At 49.3% G+C, this 22,692-nt stretch overlaps 1 protein-coding gene across 3 annotated transcripts; it reads left to right on the top strand.

The window, feature by feature from the left end:
• The first annotated feature begins 11,460 nt into the window (after positions 1-11,460).
• On the top strand, positions 11,461-21,087 carry LOC149466260 (gastrula zinc finger protein XlCGF66.1-like). Of its 3 annotated transcripts, none has more exons than XM_089672968.1 (7): positions 11,461-11,504; positions 13,140-13,339; positions 13,433-13,578; positions 13,665-13,788; positions 14,060-14,226; positions 17,494-17,602; positions 19,737-21,087. In XM_089672968.1, exons 3-7 carry the CDS (start codon positions 13,471-13,473, stop codon positions 20,468-20,470), a joined length of 1,242 nt encoding a protein of 413 aa, XP_089529094.1. In that variant the 5' UTR covers positions 11,461-11,504; positions 13,140-13,339; positions 13,433-13,470; the 3' UTR covers positions 20,471-21,087. The 3 variants fall into 3 exon arrangements, with proteins under 3 accessions (XP_089529094.1, XP_089529093.1, XP_089529092.1); XM_089672967.1 differs by having other exon boundaries at positions 13,423-13,578; positions 14,060-14,157; XM_089672966.1 differs by having other exon boundaries at positions 13,423-13,578.
• The last annotated feature ends 1,605 nt before the right edge of the window (positions 21,088-22,692 follow it).

Raw genomic sequence — 22,692 nt, 5'->3', positions numbered from 1 at the left:
GGGGGGAGTGTGGGAAAGGCATATTGCAACCACGGCTCCCATATTTTCAAAAATGTACGGTGGGAGTTGTTGCGGATACTCGACATCTGCTCGTTGAGCATCATAGTAGTCATACGATCCTGCACCCCCTGAAGAGGGACAAACGGACTCTTCCAGGCCTGGGCAATTGTTCTAGTGGCTGATAAAAACAAGTAAGAAGCCAACTTCTGCTGGTGAGCCAAGAGGCCGGTATGGGGCAATGAAGCAAGACATACCAGGTATCCCGGCATATGGAGAGATGGAACAAGGTGAAAAGGAGGCCAAACACACGAGACCAAAAACGAAACAGTCTCGGGCATGACCACCAGATGTGCAAGACATCTCCATGATGGCCACAACCCCGAAAACATTTATCACTATAGGCAGGGTTAGCCCGGGCCAACCGAGCCGGAACCCAATACCACCGAAACAATACGTTATAGGCTGCCTCCAGTGTGGTCGTATTAAATGAGCATTTAGCTATGAATGACCAAGCCTTATTCCAGTCCTCCGGATCCACAGCCACTCCCAGATCGCCCTCCCACTGAACAACATATGAAAGAGAAGTATGCGACGAGCGTCTGTTCAGAGCTGCATAAAGAAGGGATATAAGGCCCGGAGCACCCGGACGCTGTTGGCAAAGCAGTTCAAAGGCAGATTTCTGGTACGGGAAAGCAGAAGTGCTCCGCAAAGAAAGCAGCTAGTGTCGCAATTGAAGGTATCGAAAGAATTCCGCCGGGGGGACATTCCGCGATTCCTGAAGAGAGTTCCAGGTGGGAAAGGACCGAGAAATCAAAAAGTGCCGCACCTGCGAAAAACCATTAGTCACCCACCAAGAAAACGCCCCCGGATGATCCAAACCCGGTGGGAAAAGAGGGTTGTTAATAATTGGGAGCAAAGGCAAAAAAGGTGACATCAGGCCACCAGAGTTACGTACCGAGTCCCAGACTTGTAAGCCATGAAGTAACATCGGACTCAGTGCCATCGACGTTGCGATAGGGGCACAATTAGGTAGTTCCAACAGGACCCAGAGGGGGCGTCGGAAGAGGCATGCAACATAGACAGCGGGGCAATCTAGCTCGTATTATTGGTTACATTGGGCACCCCAAGACCACCCTGGAGTCTGTGAGCAAAAAGCGTATTTCTGGATACTCTGGGGTGCTTATTGGCCCAGATAAAATGCATAAACTTCGCCTGAAGCAAACGAAGAAAATGAGGGGGAACCCGCACTGGGAGGGTGCGAAAATAATACAATTTCGGCAAAATGGTCATTTTCACCGAATTAACCCGTCCTATCCAAGACAGGTGCGAAAATTGCCAAAAATGCATAAGAAAGGATAAAGAGCTAAGCAATGGATAATAATTTGCAGCAAACAAGGAGTCATAAGTGGGGGTCAAGCAAATGCCTAAGTATTCAAGAGAAGAGGAAGCACATTTGTAAGGGAAGTGGAATTGTAAGCGCGAAACCAAATCTGAAGCCAAAGTAATATTGAGGGCGACAGTCTTATCCAAGTTGATACGGAGACCTGAAATCAAGGAGAAGCGCTCAAGAACCTGTTGCAAATTAGGAAGCGACGTCAGGGGGTAGGTAAGAGTCAGCAGGGCATCGTCCGCAAAAAGGTTCAGCTTGAATTCCTGTCCCGCGTAAGGAACCCCCGATACATTGCAATCGGTCCGAAGCGCTAAAGCCAGCGGCTCAAGCGCCAGGGCAAAGAGCGCTGGGGACAGGGGGCAACCCTGTCTCGTCCCTCGCCCAATAGGAAAAGGATCTGAAAAATAGCCAGCGTATTTAACGGAGGCCGAAGGGGAAGAATACAAGGCCTGAATCCAGGAAAGAATAGAATCCCCAAAACCCCAATGAGACAGCACAAACCGCAGATATTCCCAGGACAGGGAATCAAAGGCTTTATATATGTCTAAAGACAGTAAAAATCCCGTGATTCTCCACTGTTGCAGAAAATGTATAAGATGGACCACCTTACGAACATTATCACCCGCCTGCCTCCCAGGGACGAACCCTACCTGGTCCCTGTGGACCAGGCTACGCAAATATTTGTTGATGCGAAAACTAAGGATCTTGCCCAGTATCTTCAGGTCTTCATTAAGAAGAGAAATGAGCCGGAAGGCGTGATGTTCCTGTACATCAACGGTCGTCTTAGGAATCATGGCAATATGCGCTCTAAGCGCGTCTGGAGAGGGCAAGGAGCCCTGTCGTAGCTCATTAAAATAGTCAGACAAAAAGGGCGCCAACAGGGTTGAAAATTTCTTATAATATAGACCGGAAAAGCCGTCGGGACCTGGGGCCGCGGTAGACCGTAAAGATTTGATAGCTTGGAGCACTTCCGGTACGGTGACACCGGCATTGAGGGCCACCTATGCTGCCTCGGATAACCTAGGAAGTCGGAGATCTTGAAAGAATACCTCTGCTTGAGCCACGGGGAAGGGATCTGGTTTAGCGTAGAGACGCAAAAGGAAGTCCGAGAAACGGGAAACAATCTGCTGGGAATTAGAAGTACAACCACCTGTAGGAGGTCGCAGTCGAATCGGTTTGTGGGGTTTCTCCACAGAATTGAGCTTCCTGGCTAGCATCGGGCCCGGCTTATTAGCACAGGAATAAAATTTGTGTTTATCCAACGCAGGGCCCGTTCCGCCTCCGAAGAGGCAAGTAGGTCCAACTCTGCCTCCAGAACGTCCCGAGCGCGTTTATGGGCAGCGGATGGAGATGACTTCCAACGCGCATCTGCAGAGGCCAGAAGAGAATGAAACTCCAAAAGTCGGCGCTCCCGCTCCCGTTTCCATACCGCCGCCAGCTGCATAACATGACCCCGCACCGTGGCCTTATGCGCCTCCCATAGGGGCACAGCTGAAGAGACCGACCCCGAGTTTTCCGCAAAATATGTTCGTAAGAAAAATTCTATTTGTTGGCAGGTAGTCTGAGTGGTCAATAAAGAGTCATTGATGTGCCAATGAAAAGGGCGCCGTTCTGACCCAAAAAGGGCCAGGAAGAGTACCAAGGGATCATGGTCCGACCAGGGTGAGGAGGGAATAGTTATCCGTCGAACCAAGTGAAGCTGCTAAACATGCATGAATATATGGTCAATTCTACATAAACTGTCATGAGGATTGGAATAGAATGTAAAGTCACGCTCGGTTGGGTGAAGTTCCCTCCAGACATCTGCCAGCCCCACCGTCCGCAAGAGAGAGCGCATACGTTCCTCCAGCACTAAGTCGTGAGAATGGACCGCCCCCCGTGCGTAGCGCCTATCCAATGTAGAATCCAAGGTAACATTTGAATCTCCCAAAACAAGAAGAAGACCCTTGGAGTGTCAGGAAACAATGGTGCAAAGACGCAAAAAGAATTTATGCTGAAAACGATTAGGCGTGTAGTAAGAGACAAAAGTAACCTCCTGGTCCCAAAGGGTGCCTTGCAGAAGCAAATATCTACCCGTGGGGTCCGCTATATTCCTAGCACAGACAAAAGGGAGATTGCGTTTGAAAGCTATCAGTACACCCCGACGCTTCTCGGGTGCCGAGGCCGTGTAAAAGGTGGGATAGTGAGGTGAAAGATAATGCGGAGCGGAGGACTGAGAAAACCTGGTCTCTTGCAAACATACCACGTCAATTTGTTGCGATTTGAGGTGATGAAAAACTTTAGCCCGCTTCTGAGGCGAATTGAAGCCTTGAACATTTTGCGAGTGTATTTCCAAAAGGAGCAGCAGCGGGGGACCCACAGTCATGGTCGGGGCTTCATTTGCAGCCCCCGGCGGGAGCCGCGGACCCGCGTCCGGGATCCCGGAAGCCTCCGGCGGCCGGCCCAAAATCGAGGTCGCGGCTCCCTCCCCCTCCCCCTGAGGGTCAGAAATTGGCCGATGTGTCCGGCGGCCGAGGGAGAGAATCAAAAGGCAGCCATCCTGGCTGCTGCTCACGAGCGCCCCCCAGCATATATTTTTACATATATTTGTAAATGCATACCAAAAATGTAGATTTGTATTTTTAAAGACATCCAGTATATTTGAAATGTATTTTTAAAAATATTTTTCATGTATTTTGCAGTAAAAACACATTTTAACATACAGTGTATATATATACACACACGCATATATTTTTTTTTTTAACATAATATATATATATTTATTTATTGACATATTTTTAAATATATTGAATACGGTCAAAATTGTAGTATTTCAAATATATGTCAATATATTTGGGAAGAATATTTTTAAAATATATTTCAAATATATTTTTCTTCCATGTGGGCCCAGGAGGGTTCTCTCACTTCCCTGGATACCTTGCTGGCCATGAATTATAACAGCTACACTTTCCATGCCATTAGGGCTGGAGGGACTGTTTCTGGGACCCCTTGGCATACTGTGCCTAGTGGGACTATTATCCTAGAGCGATGTGTTACGTGTTGGGGGTGAATTCCAGCATATGTGGGGTTAAGAAACTTTATTTTCTGTTCCAAGTTTCCTGGCATCAACTATTGTTTGCTGTAATTAGGTTCAGGTGGTTAATGCAGGCCATAGACGGGTCGTTTATCGGCTGAATTTTCGTCTGCATGAAAAATCGGCCGATAATCACGCCGTTAGTGGGGCCAGCCCATCGGACGTTTTTCGCGGATCTCCTCATGTATTTTTATAGGTCATGTTGGAAAATCTGCGAAAAATGGCCATTTTTCATGGACATGAGTGGCAGCATCGGCAACAGGGCCGACCGATTTTTCATTTATGGGGCGAAAATTCGACCGATTTTTTGTTTATCGGCCGATAAACGGCCCGTCTATGGCCTGCCTAACTCTCACTTTGTTTAATCCCCTCCAGACTGCTAGGTGCCGGGAAGGAATCCATTGTTTCCTTGTGTTTGATTGTTTATTTGTTTATGGAATTTCTTCCAGAACCTGTAAGGTGGGTCATACCTGGTCTAGGGGAGAGGAGTTTTGTGTATGAATGCTGTGCTGTTTGTTAATAAAGTTTTGTTGTTTTACAACAAAGGAGGAAGCTGTAGTTTGGTGGAGATACCCAGTTGGGGTGTCAGGCGGCCCTTCACAACATGAATATGGCTTTACCCCTAAGTGGGATCTCTGGTGTGTGTTGAGTGTTGTTCTCCTGGTGAAGCACATTCTGCACCCTGAACATCGAAACATTTTACTCTTCCAGTTGTCTGATGGGTAACTTATTCAAGCTTCTCAAAGTTGCACCCCTAACATGTAGCTGGATCAGACAATAGATCTGTACTGTGAAGTACTGGAAGGAAGTTTGGGGTAATGGGTTCCTTCTGAAGACCCAGCTGTGAGGTCTTCATCTTCTACCTCATCATCTTGGAGGACAATGTAAAGTTTGTTAGGGTTGTTCGTGTCCTTTTGTTCATCCGGAGATAATATGGATGGGGTAAATGAACTGTCAAAAGACCTAACAATGCATGGCTGACATAAAAGGCTTTTTAAGGACAGACACGTTCAACTACATAAAGGCTTCAGAAAATATTTGGAATTGGATGCCGAACATTGATGGCCATCTAGAAGAAAACTACAGGCAAAAAAAAAAATAATGCATTTATTACAACCTTTAGTAGAGATAAGAGTGATGTCCTTCAACAATCTCAGTATCCTCCTCACCTCTCCGGTCAGGTCTGTGTTTTATTAATAGAGATGGGAGCGATGTCACGTGACCTCCCAGAACCCTCCTCACCTCTCCGGTCCGGTCTGTGTTTTATTAATAGAGATAGGAGCAATGGCATGTGACCTCCCAGAACCCTCCTCACCTCTCTGGTCAGGTCTGTGTTTTATTAATAGAGATAAGAGTGATGTCATGTGATTTCCCAGAATCCTCCTCACCTCTCCGGTCAGCAGTTAGAGGTGAGGAGGATTCTGGGAGGTCACATGACATCGCTCCCATCTCTATTAATAAAAGACAGACCTGACCGGAGAGGTGAGGAGGATTCTGGGAGGTCACATGACATCGCTCCTGTCACGGTGTGCCTTCACCCTCCTCCCCACGTCCTCATCCTTCACAGCCTCGGAAGCCAGGCTGTGCAGGATGGGGGGAGGGGACCCCCCACCAGGAGACCCCAGCGGCAGGCCGCCAAGGTGTCTCCGCGCGCCCCCGGCAGGCACGGCATGGGCATGAGGCGTTCCCGCGCTCTGCGCCCACCGGAGACAAAGGCCGCGCTCCCTCTGCGTGGCCCGAGTCAAGGGGGCGTGCCTGGTTGCCCTGGCAATGCAGCGCTGGGCCAGCCGTTGCCAGTCTCTTCCTCCTGCACTGTCCGGACGCTCTCGCTCGGTCCGCCGCTGCCGTGGGAGGTCCGGGTGGCCTCCCCAGCCATCCCCGCTGGGCGCTCTGCATGAGCCCCCCTCCTCACAGGTCAGACCACACAGCCCTTCCTCCTGCTGCTGTCTCTGGGGCCACCACTGTCGTGGGAGGTCCGGGTGGGGACCAGGCCTCCGCAGCCATCCCCGCTGAGCGCTCTGCATGAGCCTTCCCCAAAGGTCAGAACCATCCCAAGCGCAGACCCCGCACCGCCAAGACCCTGCCGAGCCCCTGCAAGCCTGCCGTGCCCCTACCTGCAGAAGCCCGCTGTGTCCCTATCAGCTGATCGCTGGGTCCCTGGGAAGCTGTCCCGTCTGCCGATCGCTGGGGGCCCTGGGAAGCCGTCCTGTCTGCTGATCATTGGGCCCCTGGGAAGCCGTCCTGTCTGCTGATCGTTGGGCCCCTGGGAAGCTGTCCTGTCTGCCGATCGCTAGGGGGCCCTGGGAAGCCGTCCTGTCTGCTGATTGCTGGGCCCCTGGGAAGCCGTCCTGCCTGCTTACCGCTTTGTCCCTGGAAGCTGCCTGCTGCTGAGCATCCGCAAGTCGCCTAGCTCCCTGGAAGCCGCCTGATGCTGAGCATCTGCAAGATGCCTATTGTGAGTGTCCCTAGAAGCAATGAACTGCCCCTATTGTGCGCACAGACCACCCGTGCCCTGAACTGTCCTGATTGTGCGCACAGACCACCCGTGGTATGGACTGTCCCTGTTGTGCACACAGACCACCCGTGCCCTGGACTGTCCCTGTTGTGCACACAGACCACCCATGCCCTGAACTGTCCCTGTTGTGCGCACAGACCACCCGTGCCCTGAATTGTCCCTATTGTGCGCACAGACCACCCATGTCCTGAACTGTCCCTATTGTGCGCACAGACCACCGTGGTATGAACTGTCTCTGTTGTGCGCACAGACCACCCGTGTCCTGAACTGTCCCTGTTGTGCGCACAGACCACCCGTGCCCTGAACTGTCCCTATTGTGCGCACAGACCACCCGTGTCATGAACTGCCCCTATTGCCACCCGTGTCATGAACTGCCCCTATAACACGCCCAGACTACCCTTACTTGAACCGCCCCATGGCGTGCCTGGAGTATAGCTACCTGTGATGCCCCTCAGTGCTTTAGCCATCGCTGCCTGCTGAGTCCCTGTGAGTCCGATTTCCCTAGAAAGCTGGATGGGAGCTGTGCTGAGGCCAGACTCCACAGCTAAAGTCCCGTTGAGTCCCCGTGAGCCTGATGTCGTCCCTAGCACGCTGTGTTGAGGCTAGACTCCACAGCCCAAGTCCCGTTGAGTCCCCGTGAGCCTGATATCGTCCCTAGCATGCTGTGTCGAGGCCAGACTCCACAGCCAAGGTCCCGTTGAGTCCTCGTGAGCCCGCTTACCGTGGGTGTCCTTACAAGCCGCATGTCACGGAGTGCCTTGAACTGTCCTGATTGTGTATCTTTCATGTTTCAATAAAGATTTCTGTGTTCCCCATCTTCTTTGTGTGTTCTGTCCTGCCTATGCTTCCGTCACACTGGTGGCAGCAGTGGAGGACCAGAGCACGGAAGAAGATGATGGAGAGCGACAACACCCCACATGTGCCTCCAAGGAGACCCGTTGAGGTCCCCTAGTGTGACGGAAGCGTAGGCAGGACAGAACACGCAAAGAAGATGGGGAACACACAAAGCTTTATTGAACCATGAAAGATACACAATCAGGACAGTTCAAGGCAGTCCGCGACATGCGGCTTGTAGGGACACCCACGGTAAGCGGGCTCACGGGGACTCAACGGGACCTTGGCTGTGGAGTCTGGCCTTGGCACAGCGTGCTTGGGACGACATCAGGCTCACGGGGACTCAACGGGACTTGGGCTGTGGAGTCTGGCCTCAGCACAGCTCCCACCCAGCTTTCTAGGGACATTGGGCTCACAGGGACTCAATGGGACTTGGGCTGTGGAGTCTGGCCTCAGCACAGCTCCCACCCAGCTTTCTAGGGACATTGGGCCCACAGGGACTCAATGGGACTTGGGCTGTGGAGTCTGGCCTCAACACTGCGTGCTATGGACGACATCAGGCTCACGGGGACTCAACAGGACTTGGGCTGTGGAGTCTGGCCTCAACACAGTGTGCTAGGGACGACATCAGGCTCACGTGGACTCAACGGGACTTTAGCTGTGGAGTCTGGCCTCAGCACAGCTCCCACCCAGCTTTTTTAGGGACATTGGGCTCACAGGGACTCAACGGGACTTGGGCTGTGGAGTCTGGCCTCAACACAGTGTGCTAGGGACGACATCAGGCTCACGGGGACTTGACGGGACTTTAGCTATGGAGTCTGGCCTCAGCACAGCTCCCACCCAGCTTTCTAGAGACATCGAGCTCACGGGACTAAACGGGACTTGGGCTGTGTAGTCTGGCCTCAACACAGCGTGCTAGGGACAACATCAGGCTCACGGGGACTCAGCATGTAGCGATGGCTCAAGCACTCAGGAGCATCACAGGTAACTATACTCCAGGCACGCCATGGGGCGGTTCAAGTAAGGGTTGTCTGGGCGTGCAATAGGGGCAGTTCATGACACGGGTGGTCTGTACGCACAATAGGGACAGTTCAGGGCACGGGTGGTCTGTGTGCACAACAGGGACAGTTCAGGGCACGGGTGGTCTGTGCACACAACAGGGACAGTTCATATCACGGGTAGTCTGTGCACACAATAGGGACAGTTCAGGACACGGGTGGTCTGTGCGCACAATAGGGACAATTCATGGCACGGGTGGCCTGTGCGCACAACAGGGACAGTTCAGGGCACGGGTGGTCTGTGTGCACAACAGGGATAGTCCATACCACGGGTGGTCTGTGCGCACAATCGGGACAGTTCAGGTAACGGGTGGTCTGTGCGCACAATAGGGGCAGTTCATGGCTTCTAGGGACACTCACGATAGGCGTCTTGCAGATGCTCAGCATCAGGCGGCTTCCAGGGAGGTAGGTAACTTGCGGACGCTCAGCAGCAGGCAGCTTCCAGGGACAAAGCAGTCAGCAGGCAGGACAGCTTCCCAGGGGCCCAGCAATCAGCAGACAGGACGGCTTCCCAGGGCCCCCCAGTGATCGGCAGACAGGACGGCTTCCCAGGGGCCCAACGATCAGCAGACGGGACGGCTTCCCAGGGGCCCAACGACCAGCAGACAGGGTGGCTTCCCAGGGACCCAGCAATCAGCCGATAGGGACACAGCGGGCTTCTGCAGGTAGGGGCACAGGAGGCTTGCAGGGGCTCGGCAGGGTCTTGGCGGTGCGGGGTCTGTGCCTGGGATGGTTCTAACCTTAGGGGAAGGCTCATGCAGACCGCTCAGCAAGGATGGCTGCGGAGGCCCGGTCCCCACCCGGACCTCCCACGACAGCGGTGGCCCCAGGGACAGCAGCGGGAGGAAGGGCTGTGGGGTCTGACCTGTGAGAAGGGGGGCTTATGCAGAGCGCCCAGCAGGGATGGCTGCGGAGGCCCGGTCCCACGGCAGGGGTGGCGACAGGCCGAGCGAGAGCGGCCGGACAGCGCAGGAGGAAGAGACCGGCCGGCTCTCGCGCAGGCCATTTAAAGCCCCGGCAATGGCTGGCCCAGCGCTGCGTTGCCAGGGCAATGAGGCACGCCCCCTTGACTCGGGCCGTGCAGAGGGAGCGCGGCCTTTGTCTCTGGCGGGCGCAGAGCGCGGGAACGCCTCATGCCCATGCTGTGCCCGCCAGGGGCACGTGGAGACACCTTGGCGGCCTGCCGCTGGGGTCTCCTGGCGGGGGGTCCCCTCCCCCCATCCTGCACAGCCTGGCTCCCGAGGCTGTGTAGGATGCGGACGCGGCAAGGGGGGAGGAGGGTGAAGGCACACTGTGACAGGAGCGATGTCATGTGACCTCCCAGAATTCTCCTCACCTTTCCGGTCAGGTCTGTGTTTTATTAATAGAGATGGGAGTGATGTCATGTGACTTCCCGGAATCCTCCTCACCTCTCCGGTCAGGTCTGTGTTTTATTAATAGAGATAGGAGCGATGTCATGTGACCTCCCAGAATCCTCCTCACCTGTCCGGTCAGGTCTGTGTTTTATTAATAGAGATAGGAGCGATGTCATGTGACCTCCCAGAATCCTCCTCACCTCTCCGGTCAGATCTGTTTAATTAATAGAGATAGGAGCGATGTCATGTGACTTCCCAGAATACTCCTCACCTCTCCGGTCAGGTCTGTGTTTTATTAACAGAGATAGGAGCGATGTCATGTGACCTCCCAGAATCCTCCTCACCTCTCCGGTCAGGTCTGTGTTTAATTGAGATAGGAGCGATGTCATGTGACCTCCCAGAATCCTCCTCACCTCTCCGGCCAGGTATGTGTTTTAACAATACAGATAAGAGCGACGTCATGTGACCTCCCAAAATCCTCCTCACCTCTCCGGTCATCAGGTAGATGATCTCCAGCGTGAGGTTTAATATCCTCTCTGTTATGTGACTCCGCACCTCCATCCTCAGTCAGGTCATCTATTTAAATGTTTTTGCCTTTAATAAATTAGAACAAATAATATCTAAAGAACATATAAAAATGGAGATACCGAAGTGTGTTCTCTCTATAGCCGGCCACTGGCCAGCATGTACATATATCCATACAGTGACCTTGCTTACAATATCACATGGTTCCCCCAGCCAGACCACATAGAGAGCTGGGACCCCTTCTCTCTTCCTCCTCCCATAATTAAAGGACCTTATTATTATCCAAACTCTGCCACCACAAGTACTGCTCCCAAACTACTTCTCTGGTCTTCAACAAAATGGCCAGCCCCATCTTTGAGGACAGTTTCTTCAATCCTATTTCTTCCTCTAGTGTTTGCTTCAGTCCCATTCCCTCCTCTAGTGTTTGCTTTCTGAACGTCACAGAGATCTGTCAACACTGGCATATATTAGTGCATGAAATGTGTCCTTAAAGTCAAGAATGGTGGCCATTTTCTTTTAGCCCAACCACTTAACATGATGAGCAGATTTTTTTTTTATAGTGCAGCAGGAAGAATTTTGTGAATATTGAGTTTGGAGTCATCTTCCTTTTGCTCAATAGATCAAAGAAAGTGATTTTTGTGGATGCTGTAGGTTGGATGTCATGCCTGGAAGGAGGCAGCCATGTTGTTGTAGCCCAGTTGTCTTTCTCAGCAGCTTATAGGATGTAGGTGGGATCTGGCTGCACTCTGACAAGGTAGTGATGTCTTTTTGTTCTAGTCTTATTTTGCTATGATATTATTATCATTATGTATGCTATTCTATTCTATTACTACTACTATATTTTGTATTTTTTATTTATATAAGCGGTGTAGCAAAGAGGCAAGGAGCCATGGGGGAGGGGTATAGCATAGCTTGCATTATATTATTAATTAAGATGTGCAGTAATATTGTATTCTTTTTCTATAAAATATATATACTAGACATATTATTCCTATTATTGGATGCACAGGGAGGCAGGAATAATGCATTCTAAATTCAAGAACAAAAATGTAATTTATTGCAGTCTTTAGAGGTTGGGGAGGGTTTTTCATTACCTTTTCTCAGCTTTTTTTTTTTCTATTATTTTCTGGTGAATAACACGCTTCCTATCCTATCCTAAGGAGACAACACATACTCTTTTTTATCTATAGAGGGAGCCTTGGATATCACTCTAAATTGTCCCCCTGATTTGAACTACAAATGCCTCCTTCCCTTTGAGAAGGTTGAGATTGAGAAGCTACGAGTAGGTTGAGATTGAGAAGCTTTGAGAAGGTTCAGATTGAGAAGCTTTTAGTAGGTTGAGATTGAGAAGCTTTGAGTAGGTTGAGATTGAGAAGCTTTGAGTAGGTTGAGATTGAGAAGCTTTGAGTAGGTTGAGATTGAGAAGTTTAGAGTAGGTTGAGATTAAGAAGCTTTGAGTAGGTTGAGATTGAGAAGCTTTGAGTAGGTTGAGATTGAGAAGTTTAGAGTAGGTTGAGATTGAGAAGCTTTGAGTAGGTTGAGATTGAGAAGTTTAGAGTAGGTTGAGATTGAGAAGCTTTGAGTAGGTTGAGATTGAGAAGGTGGTTCTCAACCTTATTGAGACCAAGGCCCTGTAAATTCTTCCAAAACCTTCCATGACCCAACAGTAAATAAAATACTCGCACAATAAAAGTATGGGAATTAAAAAATATATATTGACATTCTGGAAGGCTCTGGATGGAGGTTTTGGAGGGGGCTAGGGGACTTTGCAGCAGACTTGGTGGCCCTGTAGGGGATGAGGTTTCTGGATGGAGCTGGGTCAATCGTGAGAGATTGAGTCTCTGGAAGAGGCTTGAGGGAGCTATGTCCGGGCATTGTGGGAGACTGCCTGGGGCACTATGGGGGGGGGGGGTGCTGGAGGCTTTGTAGCAAGCTAGGGGTCACTGTTGGAGGTTGGCAAGTACTGTTGGAACTGAAGATTCTTAGTCGTCTGGGGGCACAGTAAAAGGCTGAGGGGCACTGTGGGTCATGATGGCAGGTAGGGTGGCACTATGGGAGCCTGGAAGCATTGTGGGAGGTTAGGGAATCTGCAGGACTATAGATAACATGCATAGCTAATTATTTTAGAGGAGGGACATGACCCTCCCCTTCTAACTCATATAGAGCCATATGGATTCTCAATTAGAAACAGCAATTGTGTGATTCTGAGGCACCCCTCACAAACAGCATAATCAAGGCCTAAGACCCCCCTCTGCAGACAGCATTGCAGTTCACCAATACAGATTGGTCTAGGACCTCCCACCATCCTGTGACTGTGCTAGTTCTATGTAAAAATACATTTAACGATCTTTTAAAGTATTCTTGATTGGTTTCAATGGTGGCTTTTTAGGTCTGCCTGGAGTTCGACTTTGAAATTCTCTTTTTTAAATGAATGTAAGTGCATCTCCTTGCAATAAGTCAATTTCCAAAGAACCAGAATCCTTTTTCCCAATCATGACTTATCCGCAGAGGATGGAGAAGGAAAGGAACAAGATAACAGAGAGAATATTAAACCTCACCCTGGAGATCATCTACCTTCTGACCGGAGAGGTGAGGAGGATTCTGGGAGGATCACATGATATCACTCTTATCTCTAATGATTTAAACCTGGTTGTTTTTTTAATTGCATATAGAATTATATAGCTTTCAAGTTATCGGATGGCTTGGTGGCTTCCAACCTAATGAAGACTCAAAACCCCATTATACAGCCTCCATCTCACTCCCTAAGACAGAAGAACAAGAAGGTCAAAGAAGTCACCAGCGAGATCATTGAGCTGCTGACGGGAGAGGTGAGCGGTGCTGGGATTTCTGGGACATTCTCCAGTAACAGACAAGGGATGTGTCTGAATGGTGACTATATCATTGTGTGTGTCAGGTTCCTATAAGGTGTCAGGATGTCACTGTCTATTTCTCCATGGAGGAGTGGGAGTACTTAGAAGGACACAAGGATCTCTACAAGGACGTCATGATGGAGAAACGGCCCTCCCTCACATCACCGGGTAAGAGGAGACTTTAATTTCTTGTATTGAGGGTCCACCTAGATACACACATCCTCTGATATCCAGTCATAGAAACAATAGAGGAGTGGGAGTATATAGAAGGACACAAGGATCTCTACAAGGACGTCATGATGGAGAACCGGCCATCCCTCACATCACCGGGTAAGAGTAGACTTTCATTTCTTGTATTGCGGGTCCACCTAGATACACACATCCTCTGATATAAAGACATAGAAACAATGTATTCAGTCAGTGTGTGTGTTTTCTACAGATGGATCCAGTAATGGGAACCCACCAGAGAGATGTCCCCGTCCTCTGAATTCCCAGGACTCCACACAGGAACATCAGGAGATCCCACAGGAGGATCAGGTAGATGAAGCTGAAGATCTAAGTGATAACTTGAATCAAGAATATCCCACGGTCTCTGCGGATTTTGAGGTTGGAGCCAATTGAAATCTGGTGTATTACTGAGCTAAAGCCTTCCCGATTAGTGATTATTATACTGTTTTGTCTAAGGGGTCTATTTATAACAATTGACATCTATGTTGGATGAATGTCACAAGCATTTGCCAAGCCATGACACATTTTATTTATTATTATTTATTTATTTATCGAGTTTATATAGCGCCAAAGGGTTTGCTCAGCGCTGTACAATAGAGGGGGGACAATACATGAAACAGAACAGTAACATCAAACAGCACACGAGGGGTTAGAGGGCCCTACTCTTTCGAGCGTACAATCTAGGAGGGAGGGGGTAGAGGCACAGGAGGAAACGGCTGTGGGGGATGGAGTGGTAGGAGGAGGGAAGGGCAGCGGCTGTTAGGTGAGGGTGGGGTAGGCTTCCCTGAAGAGGTGGGTTTTCAGGGAGCGCCTGAAGGTGAGGAGGGAAGGTGACAGTCTGATGGATTGGGGTAGTGAGTTCCAGAGGATGGGGGAGGACCTGGAGAAGTCTTGCAGTCGTGCGTGGGAGGAGGAGACCAGGGAGCAAGATAGAAGGAGGTCCTGTGAAGAGCGAAGGGTACGGGTAGGGTGGTACCTGGGAATCAGGTCGGTGAGGTAGTTAGGGGCAGTGTTGTGAATGGCCTTATAGGTCAGGGTGAGCAATTTAAATTTAATGCGTTGGGCAATGGGGAGCCAGTGGAGGGAGAGGCAGAGGGGGGTGGCAGAGGTGGAGCGGCTGGTGAGGTGGATGAGTCTGGCCGCTGAGTTCAGGATGGTCTGAAGCGGGGAGAGCCTGCACTGGGGTAGGCCGGTGAGGAGGGAGTTGCAGTAGTCCAGGCGTGAGATAATCAGGGAGTGTACTAGTAGTTTAGTGGTGTCTGGGGTAAGGAAGGAGCGTATCTTGGTGATATTGCGGAGGTGGAGTCTGCATGTGTTTGTGAGAGATTTGATATGAGGTTGAAAGGAAAGGTTTGAGTCCAGAATGACGCCAAGGACTTTGGCTTGCTGGGCGGGATTGATGGTGGTGTTGTTGGTAGTGATGGAAAGGATGGGGGGGGGGTGGCGCGGGCTGGGGGGAAGATGAGAAGTTTTGGAGAGGTTGAGTTTGAGGAAATGGAGCGACATCCAGTCAGAGATGTCGTTTAGGAGGTGAGTGATGCGGGCGGAGAATGTGGGGGCGAGGTGAGGGGTGGATAGGTAGATTTGAGTATCATCGGCATAGAGGTGGTAATTGAAGCCGTGGGAGTGTATGAGTTTGCCAAGGGAGGAGGTGTAGATGGAGAAGAGAAGGGGTCCAAGGACAGAGCCCTGGGGGACCCCAACAGAGAGGGGGAGTGAGGAGGAGGTGGCACCGTTGTAGGAAACGCTGAAGGAGCGTTGGGATAGATAGGACGAGAACCAGGAGAGAGCGGTGTCTCTGATGCCAAGGGAGAGTAGTTTATTAAGGAGGAGGGGGTGGTCGACTGTTTCAAAGGCCGCGGAGAGGTCTAGGAGGAGGAGGACAGAGTAGTCGCCTTTGGCTTTGGCGGTTAGTAGATCGTTGGTGATTTTGAGGAGGGCAGTTTCGGTGGAGTGTAGGGGACGGAAGCCGGACTGTAGTGGGTCAAGGAGGTTGCTGTCAGTCAGGTGGGCGCTTAGGCGATCGAAGACCAAGCGCTCAAGGAGCTTGGAAGTGAGTGGCAGCAGGGAAATTGGTCTGAGGTTGTTGAGGTCAGTGGGGTCCAGGGAGGGCTTTTTGAGTATGGGGGTGATGTGCGCATGTTTTAGGGGGGAGGGGAAGACGCCAGTAGAGAGGGAGAGATTAAAGATGTGGGTGAGGGAGCGGATGAGGGAAGAGGGGGGTGACCGGAGGAGTTGAGAGGGGATAGGGTCCAGGGGGCAGGTAGCGGGCTTCTGAGAAGACTCTGCTGACTTCCTCAGTGGTAGTAGGGCTGAAGGAGTGCAGTGATGGGGGGGTTACGGTAGGCAGGGCCTTGGGTGTGGTGGGGGGCAGTGCCGTTGCGAGGTCAGAGGAGGGGAGAGATGAGGGGGTGATGGAAGGGGGGAGGCTAGATGGGGAGGTAGATTGCAAGTTGACTATGTCCTTGCGGATTGCGTCAATCTTTTTGTGGAGATGAGTGGCAATTTCGTGGGCGGTGAGTGAGGTACTAAGTGGAGGAGGGGGGGAGAGAGCAGGGAGTTGAAGGTGGAGAAGAGTCGGCGAGGGCAGGTGGAGAGGGTGTTAATCAGGTTAACAAAGTAGGCCTGCTTGGCGGCGTGGAGGGAGGAGGTGTAGGTGAGGAAGGCAGATTTGTAGAGGGAGAATGCATGAGGGGACCTGGTTTTGCGCCATAGTCTCCATTTTAACCATGTTTTACTCAAAATGTTGATTTTCTACAATTGTCAGCTCAATCTAGTAGCCACAAAGTGGTATTTTCTTGATTAAGGTATTTCTTAAAAAAAACCATTATGGCCACTATATGGAGCTGACAATCATAAGAAATCAACATATTAATCACATACCTGGTGGAGGAGCCTGAGGAGATGAGGACAGCCTTTCTTACACCTCCAGCTCAGGGTCCCTGGCAAAGTGAAAAGGTGGAGCAAGGCAATGGAGTGCCACGAGTGTCTTGTAATTTTTTTCCAGGGTCCGGTATAGGAAGTCAGGCATATCTGGCCTGGTCAATGTTGTGTAGCTTCCCCTCAAGAGATGACTGACAGGAGACTGGACCCAGGAATATCAGGCAGGAACATCGCAGCAGAGAGGGAAAACCACAAGATCAGTGGACTAATGTGTTGGCTGTGGCCTAGGACAGGGGTGCAGCCAGAAGCATCGTCTATGAGACTACAGGCTGGTGGTAATCATGGCACAGAAACTCAGGACTGATGCAAAGTCAGGCAAGCCGAGTCAGCATGCTAATTCAGCAACGTGTAGTCAGCCATGAAGTCACAGATTGAGAGGTAACTCTGTAGACAAGACGGCACTAGCTATGTACAGCTGACCAGTTTAAATAGCCTATTTGGCTCCAACATTAGCAAGAGGCATGCATGTACATGTGCATATGCCTGGCTTGTGGCAACCCATGATGTGAGGCTACAAGCAAGCCTGCATCTGCGTATGTACACAGATGCACCATTCTACATTCTTGCATGACCTTCAAGACATACGATCAGAATTCATGATGGCTGGGCGAATGCTTGTGACATTCGTCCAACTAATTTTTTTTTTTAACTAGACCCCTAAGTGTAAAATTTTGCTATTAACACCCTTTTGACCTTATCCAGACTGAAGACCTGATGATTATTAAAGCCGAGCCCATAGACGAAGATGAGATATATGTGAGTGGTCTTGAGCCGTGTAAGGAAGAGGAAATCCCTGTACAGATCAGCACAGGTGAGTAATGAAAACTAAATCCAGAGAAGAGTTTCTCCTTGTTCCGTTACTACAACAATCTCTTCTTCTCCCCCCTCCTCTGTCAGTATACAGTAATGGGGGGATAGTATGTGCCCAGTGGGGGGGGGTAAGGAGCCATCAGCCTGTATTAGATTCTCACTCTCCTCCTCACATCATGTCATTGTGTGTTACCAGCCAAGAGACATGACCAGTCTCCCCCTCATACACACTCTCTAGGGCAGTGTTTCTCAACCTTATTTCAGTCGAGGCACCCTTTAAAATTCTGCACAATCTCAAGGCACCCCAATCTAAAATGTAAAAACCTATTCTTCACACATCCAGTACACCCAATGTTAGAGGTGATTTATTCTTCCCCTCACTCTGCTAATGTGACGCCAGTGTTGACAGAGAGGGGCAGGGGAGGGCCAAACAAGGATGATGTGCATACACCCAACGTCCTCCTTATCAACTGATGATATCATTGGTTGTTAGGATGCTGGCAGCTAGAAGGTTATAAAAGTGTATGTGACGGAGGATAGGCAGGACAGAACACACACGGCGGATGGCAAACACACAAAGCTTTATTGAGACAAATGTCAGTCACTCAATAGGGGGATTGCAGGGAGTGGGACAGGACCCAGTATGGAAATAGCAAGGAGAGGGCCAAAATACTTGTAGTCCAGCCCCAAAGGGCAAAGTTAAAGTCTCTACAGCAGTTTGTTATCCAACAGTGAGGTAGAGGGGCAGTACCAAAACAGTTCAAGCAGTCCCTGGTGCCTGTAAAGGGCAGCTGGTGTGGTTCTACCCTTTAGCTTGGGGCTTGTGTAGTGGCTGGTGTCCTCCCCCTATCCTTGGGGTCTTGGGCTGAGTGGCTGCAGTCTCCACCTATCCTTGGGGGTCTTAGGCTGGGTGGCCGTGGTCTCCCCCTATCCTTGGGGGTCTTAGGCTGAGTGGCTGCGGTCTCCCCCCTATCCTTGGGGGGGCTCAGGCTGAGTGGCTGCGGTCTCCCCCTATCCTTGGGGTCTGCAGGCAGGGTGGCTGTGGTCTCCCTCTTTAGCTTGGGGGTCTCAGGCAGGGTTGGCTTGCGGGGGTCCCACGTATCCTTGGGGTCTTAAGCAGAGTTAGTCACGAGGGTCCCGCCGCAGCTGGGATCCCTCGGTGGCTTGGCAGCAGAAGAGGATGAACGGGAGGAGCCCGGCATCGGTCTTTTAAGCCGATGCAGGATGCTTCCCGGTCGTCCTGGCAATGGTGGGCGGGCCGTGGGCGGCGTGCCCCATTGCTAGGCAACGAGGCACATCCCTCTGGACACGGGTCTCGCTCTCGTGCGCGCGGCCTTTGTCCGGAGGCATCTGCAAGCGCGGGAACTCCTCATGCCTGCGCTGCGGATGCAGGGATTGTGCGGCGTCAGCCTGATGCCGTGGTCCCGAACATCTCTGCAGGAGGTCCGCATCTCTCTGCAGAGAGATGTGAACCTCGCTATCTTGTCCCCTCCAGCCTCGCCGGATGGGGATAAGATAGTAGCAGAGGTGAGAGGAGCCGCGCCTCTTGTCCTGCCGCGGCAGGACGAAAGACAGCAGGGGGTCATTCCAGATGCGGGCCAGTGGAGGGGGGAGAGCGCTAACTGTGACAGTGCACATTGTTCAGGCAAAAGAACATTTCTGAGGTCAGGTACTGATGATGGAGGAGCTAGGGTTCAAGGTCGTCCCAAAGATGTTCAGTAGGGTTTGAGGGCATTGCTCCTGATTTCTCCAAACCAAACTTGACCATGTAATTGTGGATCTAGCTTTGTGCACCTCAATGTAATATAATTTCAGAGCTATGTAGTGTTTTATTATTATTATTATTATTATACATTATATAGCGCCAAAAGGTTTGCTCAGCGCTGTACATTTTAGTGGGGGACAGTACATGAGACAATACAGTAACAAGACAAAACACGAGGGGTTCGAGTGTCCTACTCTTTCGAGCTTACAATCTAGGAATGTATGGTTCTATGGAGCTGTGTACTATCAGAGTCCGAAACAACCAGTCCTTTCTCACATTTCTGCTTAAATAGCTTTGTTTTTAGAAAAGTTGGCTGAAATTCAATAAACCATGACTCTGTGCTTTTTGTATCTCCAATTCTTTTCTCCAGGTGGACGATATGACAGAAATAAACCAAGGAACTGCCCCATCAGTTGTTCAGATGGTGAAATAGAAGATTATGACATTGCAGTAGGTTCCCCAGAAATGAGTGAACGATTGACCACCCTCAATCTTGACCCAGTACTGTATAGCTCAGGGCTGTCCTCTGATCCCTCTACACCTTGGCAGTGTTTTCCTCATCATTCCCTTCCCACTCATAGAAGTCCAAAAAAATTTGCCTGTTCCGAGTGCGGGAAATGCTTCACACAGAAAGCTCACGTCGTTAGACATGAAAAAGTTCACTTGGACGTGAAGCCATATTCCTGTTCCGTTTGTGGAAGATGTTATGCTCACAAATCCCACCTTACCAGCCACTTGAGATCCCACACTGATGATAAATGGCACTCGTGCCCTGACTGCGGAATATGTTTTGGACATAAAGTATCTCTGGTCAGACATCAGAGGATCCACACCAACGAGAAGACATTCTCTTGTACGGAGTGTGGAAGATCCTTTACCCAGAAATCCCATCTGGTTGACCATTTTAGGATCCACACAGGAGAAAAGCCATACTTGTGTTTGCAGTGTGGGAAGCGATTTACAGTCAAAAGAGGTCTGGTCAGCCACGAGAAAATCCACAGTGGTCAAAAGCTGTTTTCCTGTTCGGAATGCGGGAAGTATTTCACCCGGAAATCTTATCTTGTCAACCATCGGAGGATTCATCAACGCGAGCTGCTTGTCTGATGTTTCCCTGTGAGGGTCATGTTTTTAAGGGTCATTCCACCCAAGACTGATCTTCCACAGTGCAGTACAATGTAGGAATGAAGACTGGCTATGACGTACAGATATTTCCAGTATTGTTAAAGCTGATGTTTAGGCACGGCTTTTTCTGCATTGCTATATGGGTCCAGCTTGGACCAATGGCGAGAGGAGCAAATCCGTAATAATGCTTATGATTTTGGAATGGGATGTCCAAGAAGCTCAATTAAGTGTAATTGTCATTTGACTACGAATAGTTGACCATATTTTGTACTTAGTTGCTAACACTGGGATGAAGAGATTAATTTACTTCCAGAAAAAAACCCTTATCTGCATGAGTTTGTGTTTGCATGCACTTCCTCTGAGCGTTTTTTTTTTGTTTTGTCCAAAAACATACTAGCCGGTTAATTGCATTATTTACAACAAAAAAAAAATATTCCTAGTTCTTAGGGGACTGATTTAAGGATGTTAGACTGCTAGGGAGATACTAAATCAAATGGTCTGGTATTCTCTGTAAAATGCTTTCAAATTTATTGACATTAAACTGATTCATAGAACAGATTCCCAGTTGAATATTTTAATAAAGCCCTTCCTATCCAAAATGCTCTGTTTCTTTGAAGTCCTTTATTGTTATCTAGAAACATTTTAGATTTCTTGTAGCACCTACCCTTTCATCCGTCGCCATGAAAGAAAGCGTCCCCATAGGGCCTGTGTTGCAGCAAAAAATATCATCTGATTGCCTTTCTTGTTTCATTGGCTGACTATCATTACTTGAAACTGTACTCAGCCAAAGCATACTGGCCAGCATTACATAGTTACATCTGGCTGAAAAAAGACAAAAGTCAATCCAGTTCAACCATTAAAAAAAAAAATCAAGATCCAGAGGAAGGCAAAAAAACCCCGCAAAGGTTGATCCAATTTGCTCCTGCAGGGGAAAAAATTCCTTCCTGATCCCCCCAGAGGCAATCAGATATTCCCTGGATCAACTTTACCTATAAATGTTAGTATCCAGTTATATTCTGTGTATCTAAGAAAGAGTCTAGGCCTTTTTTTAAAGCAAGCTGGCCAGAACCAACCCTTTAGGGAGTCTATTCCACATTTTCACAGCTCTCACTGTGAAGAAACCTTTCTGTGTTTGGAGATTACATTTCTTTTCCTCCAGACATCAAGAGTGCCCCCTTGTCCTCTGTGATGACCTCAGGGTGAATAACTCTACACCGAGTTCACTATATGAACCACTGATGTATTTATACATGGAGGTCATATTCCCCTTATGTATTATACATGGAGATCATATCCCCCCTTATGTATTATACATGGAGATCATATTCCCCCTTATGTATTATACATGGAGATAATTTCCCCCCCTTATGTATTATACATGAAGATCATATCCCCCCTTATGTATTATACATGGCAATAATTTCCCCCTTATGTATTATACATGGAGATCATATCCCCCTTATGTATTATACATGGAGATCATATCCCCCTTATGTATTTTACATGGTGATCATATCCCCCCTTATGTATTATACATGGTGATCATATCCCCCCTTATGTATTATACATGGAGATCATATCCCCCTTATGTATTTTACATGGTGATCATATCCCCCCTTATGTATTATACATGGAGATCATATCCCCCTTATGTATTATACACGGAGATCATATCCCCCCTTATGTATTATACATGGAGATCATATCCCCCTTATGTATTTTACATGGTGATCATATCCCCCCTTATGTATTATACATGGAGATCATATCCCCCCTTATGTATTATACATGGAGATCATATCCCCCTTATGTATTATACACGGAGATCATATCCCCCCTTATGTATTATACATGGAGATCATATCCCCCTTATGTATTTTACATGGTGATCATATCCCCCCTTATGTATTATACATGGAGATCATATCCCCCCCTTATGTATTATACACGGAGATCATATCCCCCTTATGTATTTTACATGGTGATCATATCCCCCCTTATGTATTATACACGGAGATCATATCCCCCCTTATGTATTATACACGAAGATCATATCCCCCCTTATGTATTATACATGGTGATCATTTCCCCCCCTTATGTATTATACATAGAGATCATATCCCCATTATGTATTATACATGGAGATCATATCCCCCCTTATGTATTATACATGGAGATCATATCCCCCCTTATGTATTATACAC

Source organism: Staurois parvus, unplaced genomic scaffold (assembly GCF_062004578.1).
Source record: "Staurois parvus isolate SC_StPar_1 unplaced genomic scaffold, SC_StPar_1.0 ptg000132l, whole genome shotgun sequence".
Taxonomy (NCBI): domain Eukaryota; kingdom Metazoa; phylum Chordata; class Amphibia; order Anura; family Ranidae; genus Staurois; species Staurois parvus.
This window is presented reverse-complemented; position numbering and strand designations above follow the sequence as displayed.

Excerpts from the sequence above, each read along its gene's own strand:
- LOC149466260 (XM_089672966.1), top strand. The coding sequence starts at position 13,178 with ATGAATGTAAGTGCATCTCCTTGCAATAAGTCAATTTCCAAAGAACCA. Across the intron at positions 13,579-13,664 it reads TTGAGCTGCTGACGGGAGAG|GTTCCTATAAGGTGTCAGGA; the intron begins GTGAGCGGTGCT and ends TGTGTGTGTCAG. Across the intron at positions 13,789-14,059 it reads GCCCTCCCTCACATCACCGG|ATGGATCCAGTAATGGGAAC; the intron begins GTAAGAGGAGAC and ends TGTTTTCTACAG.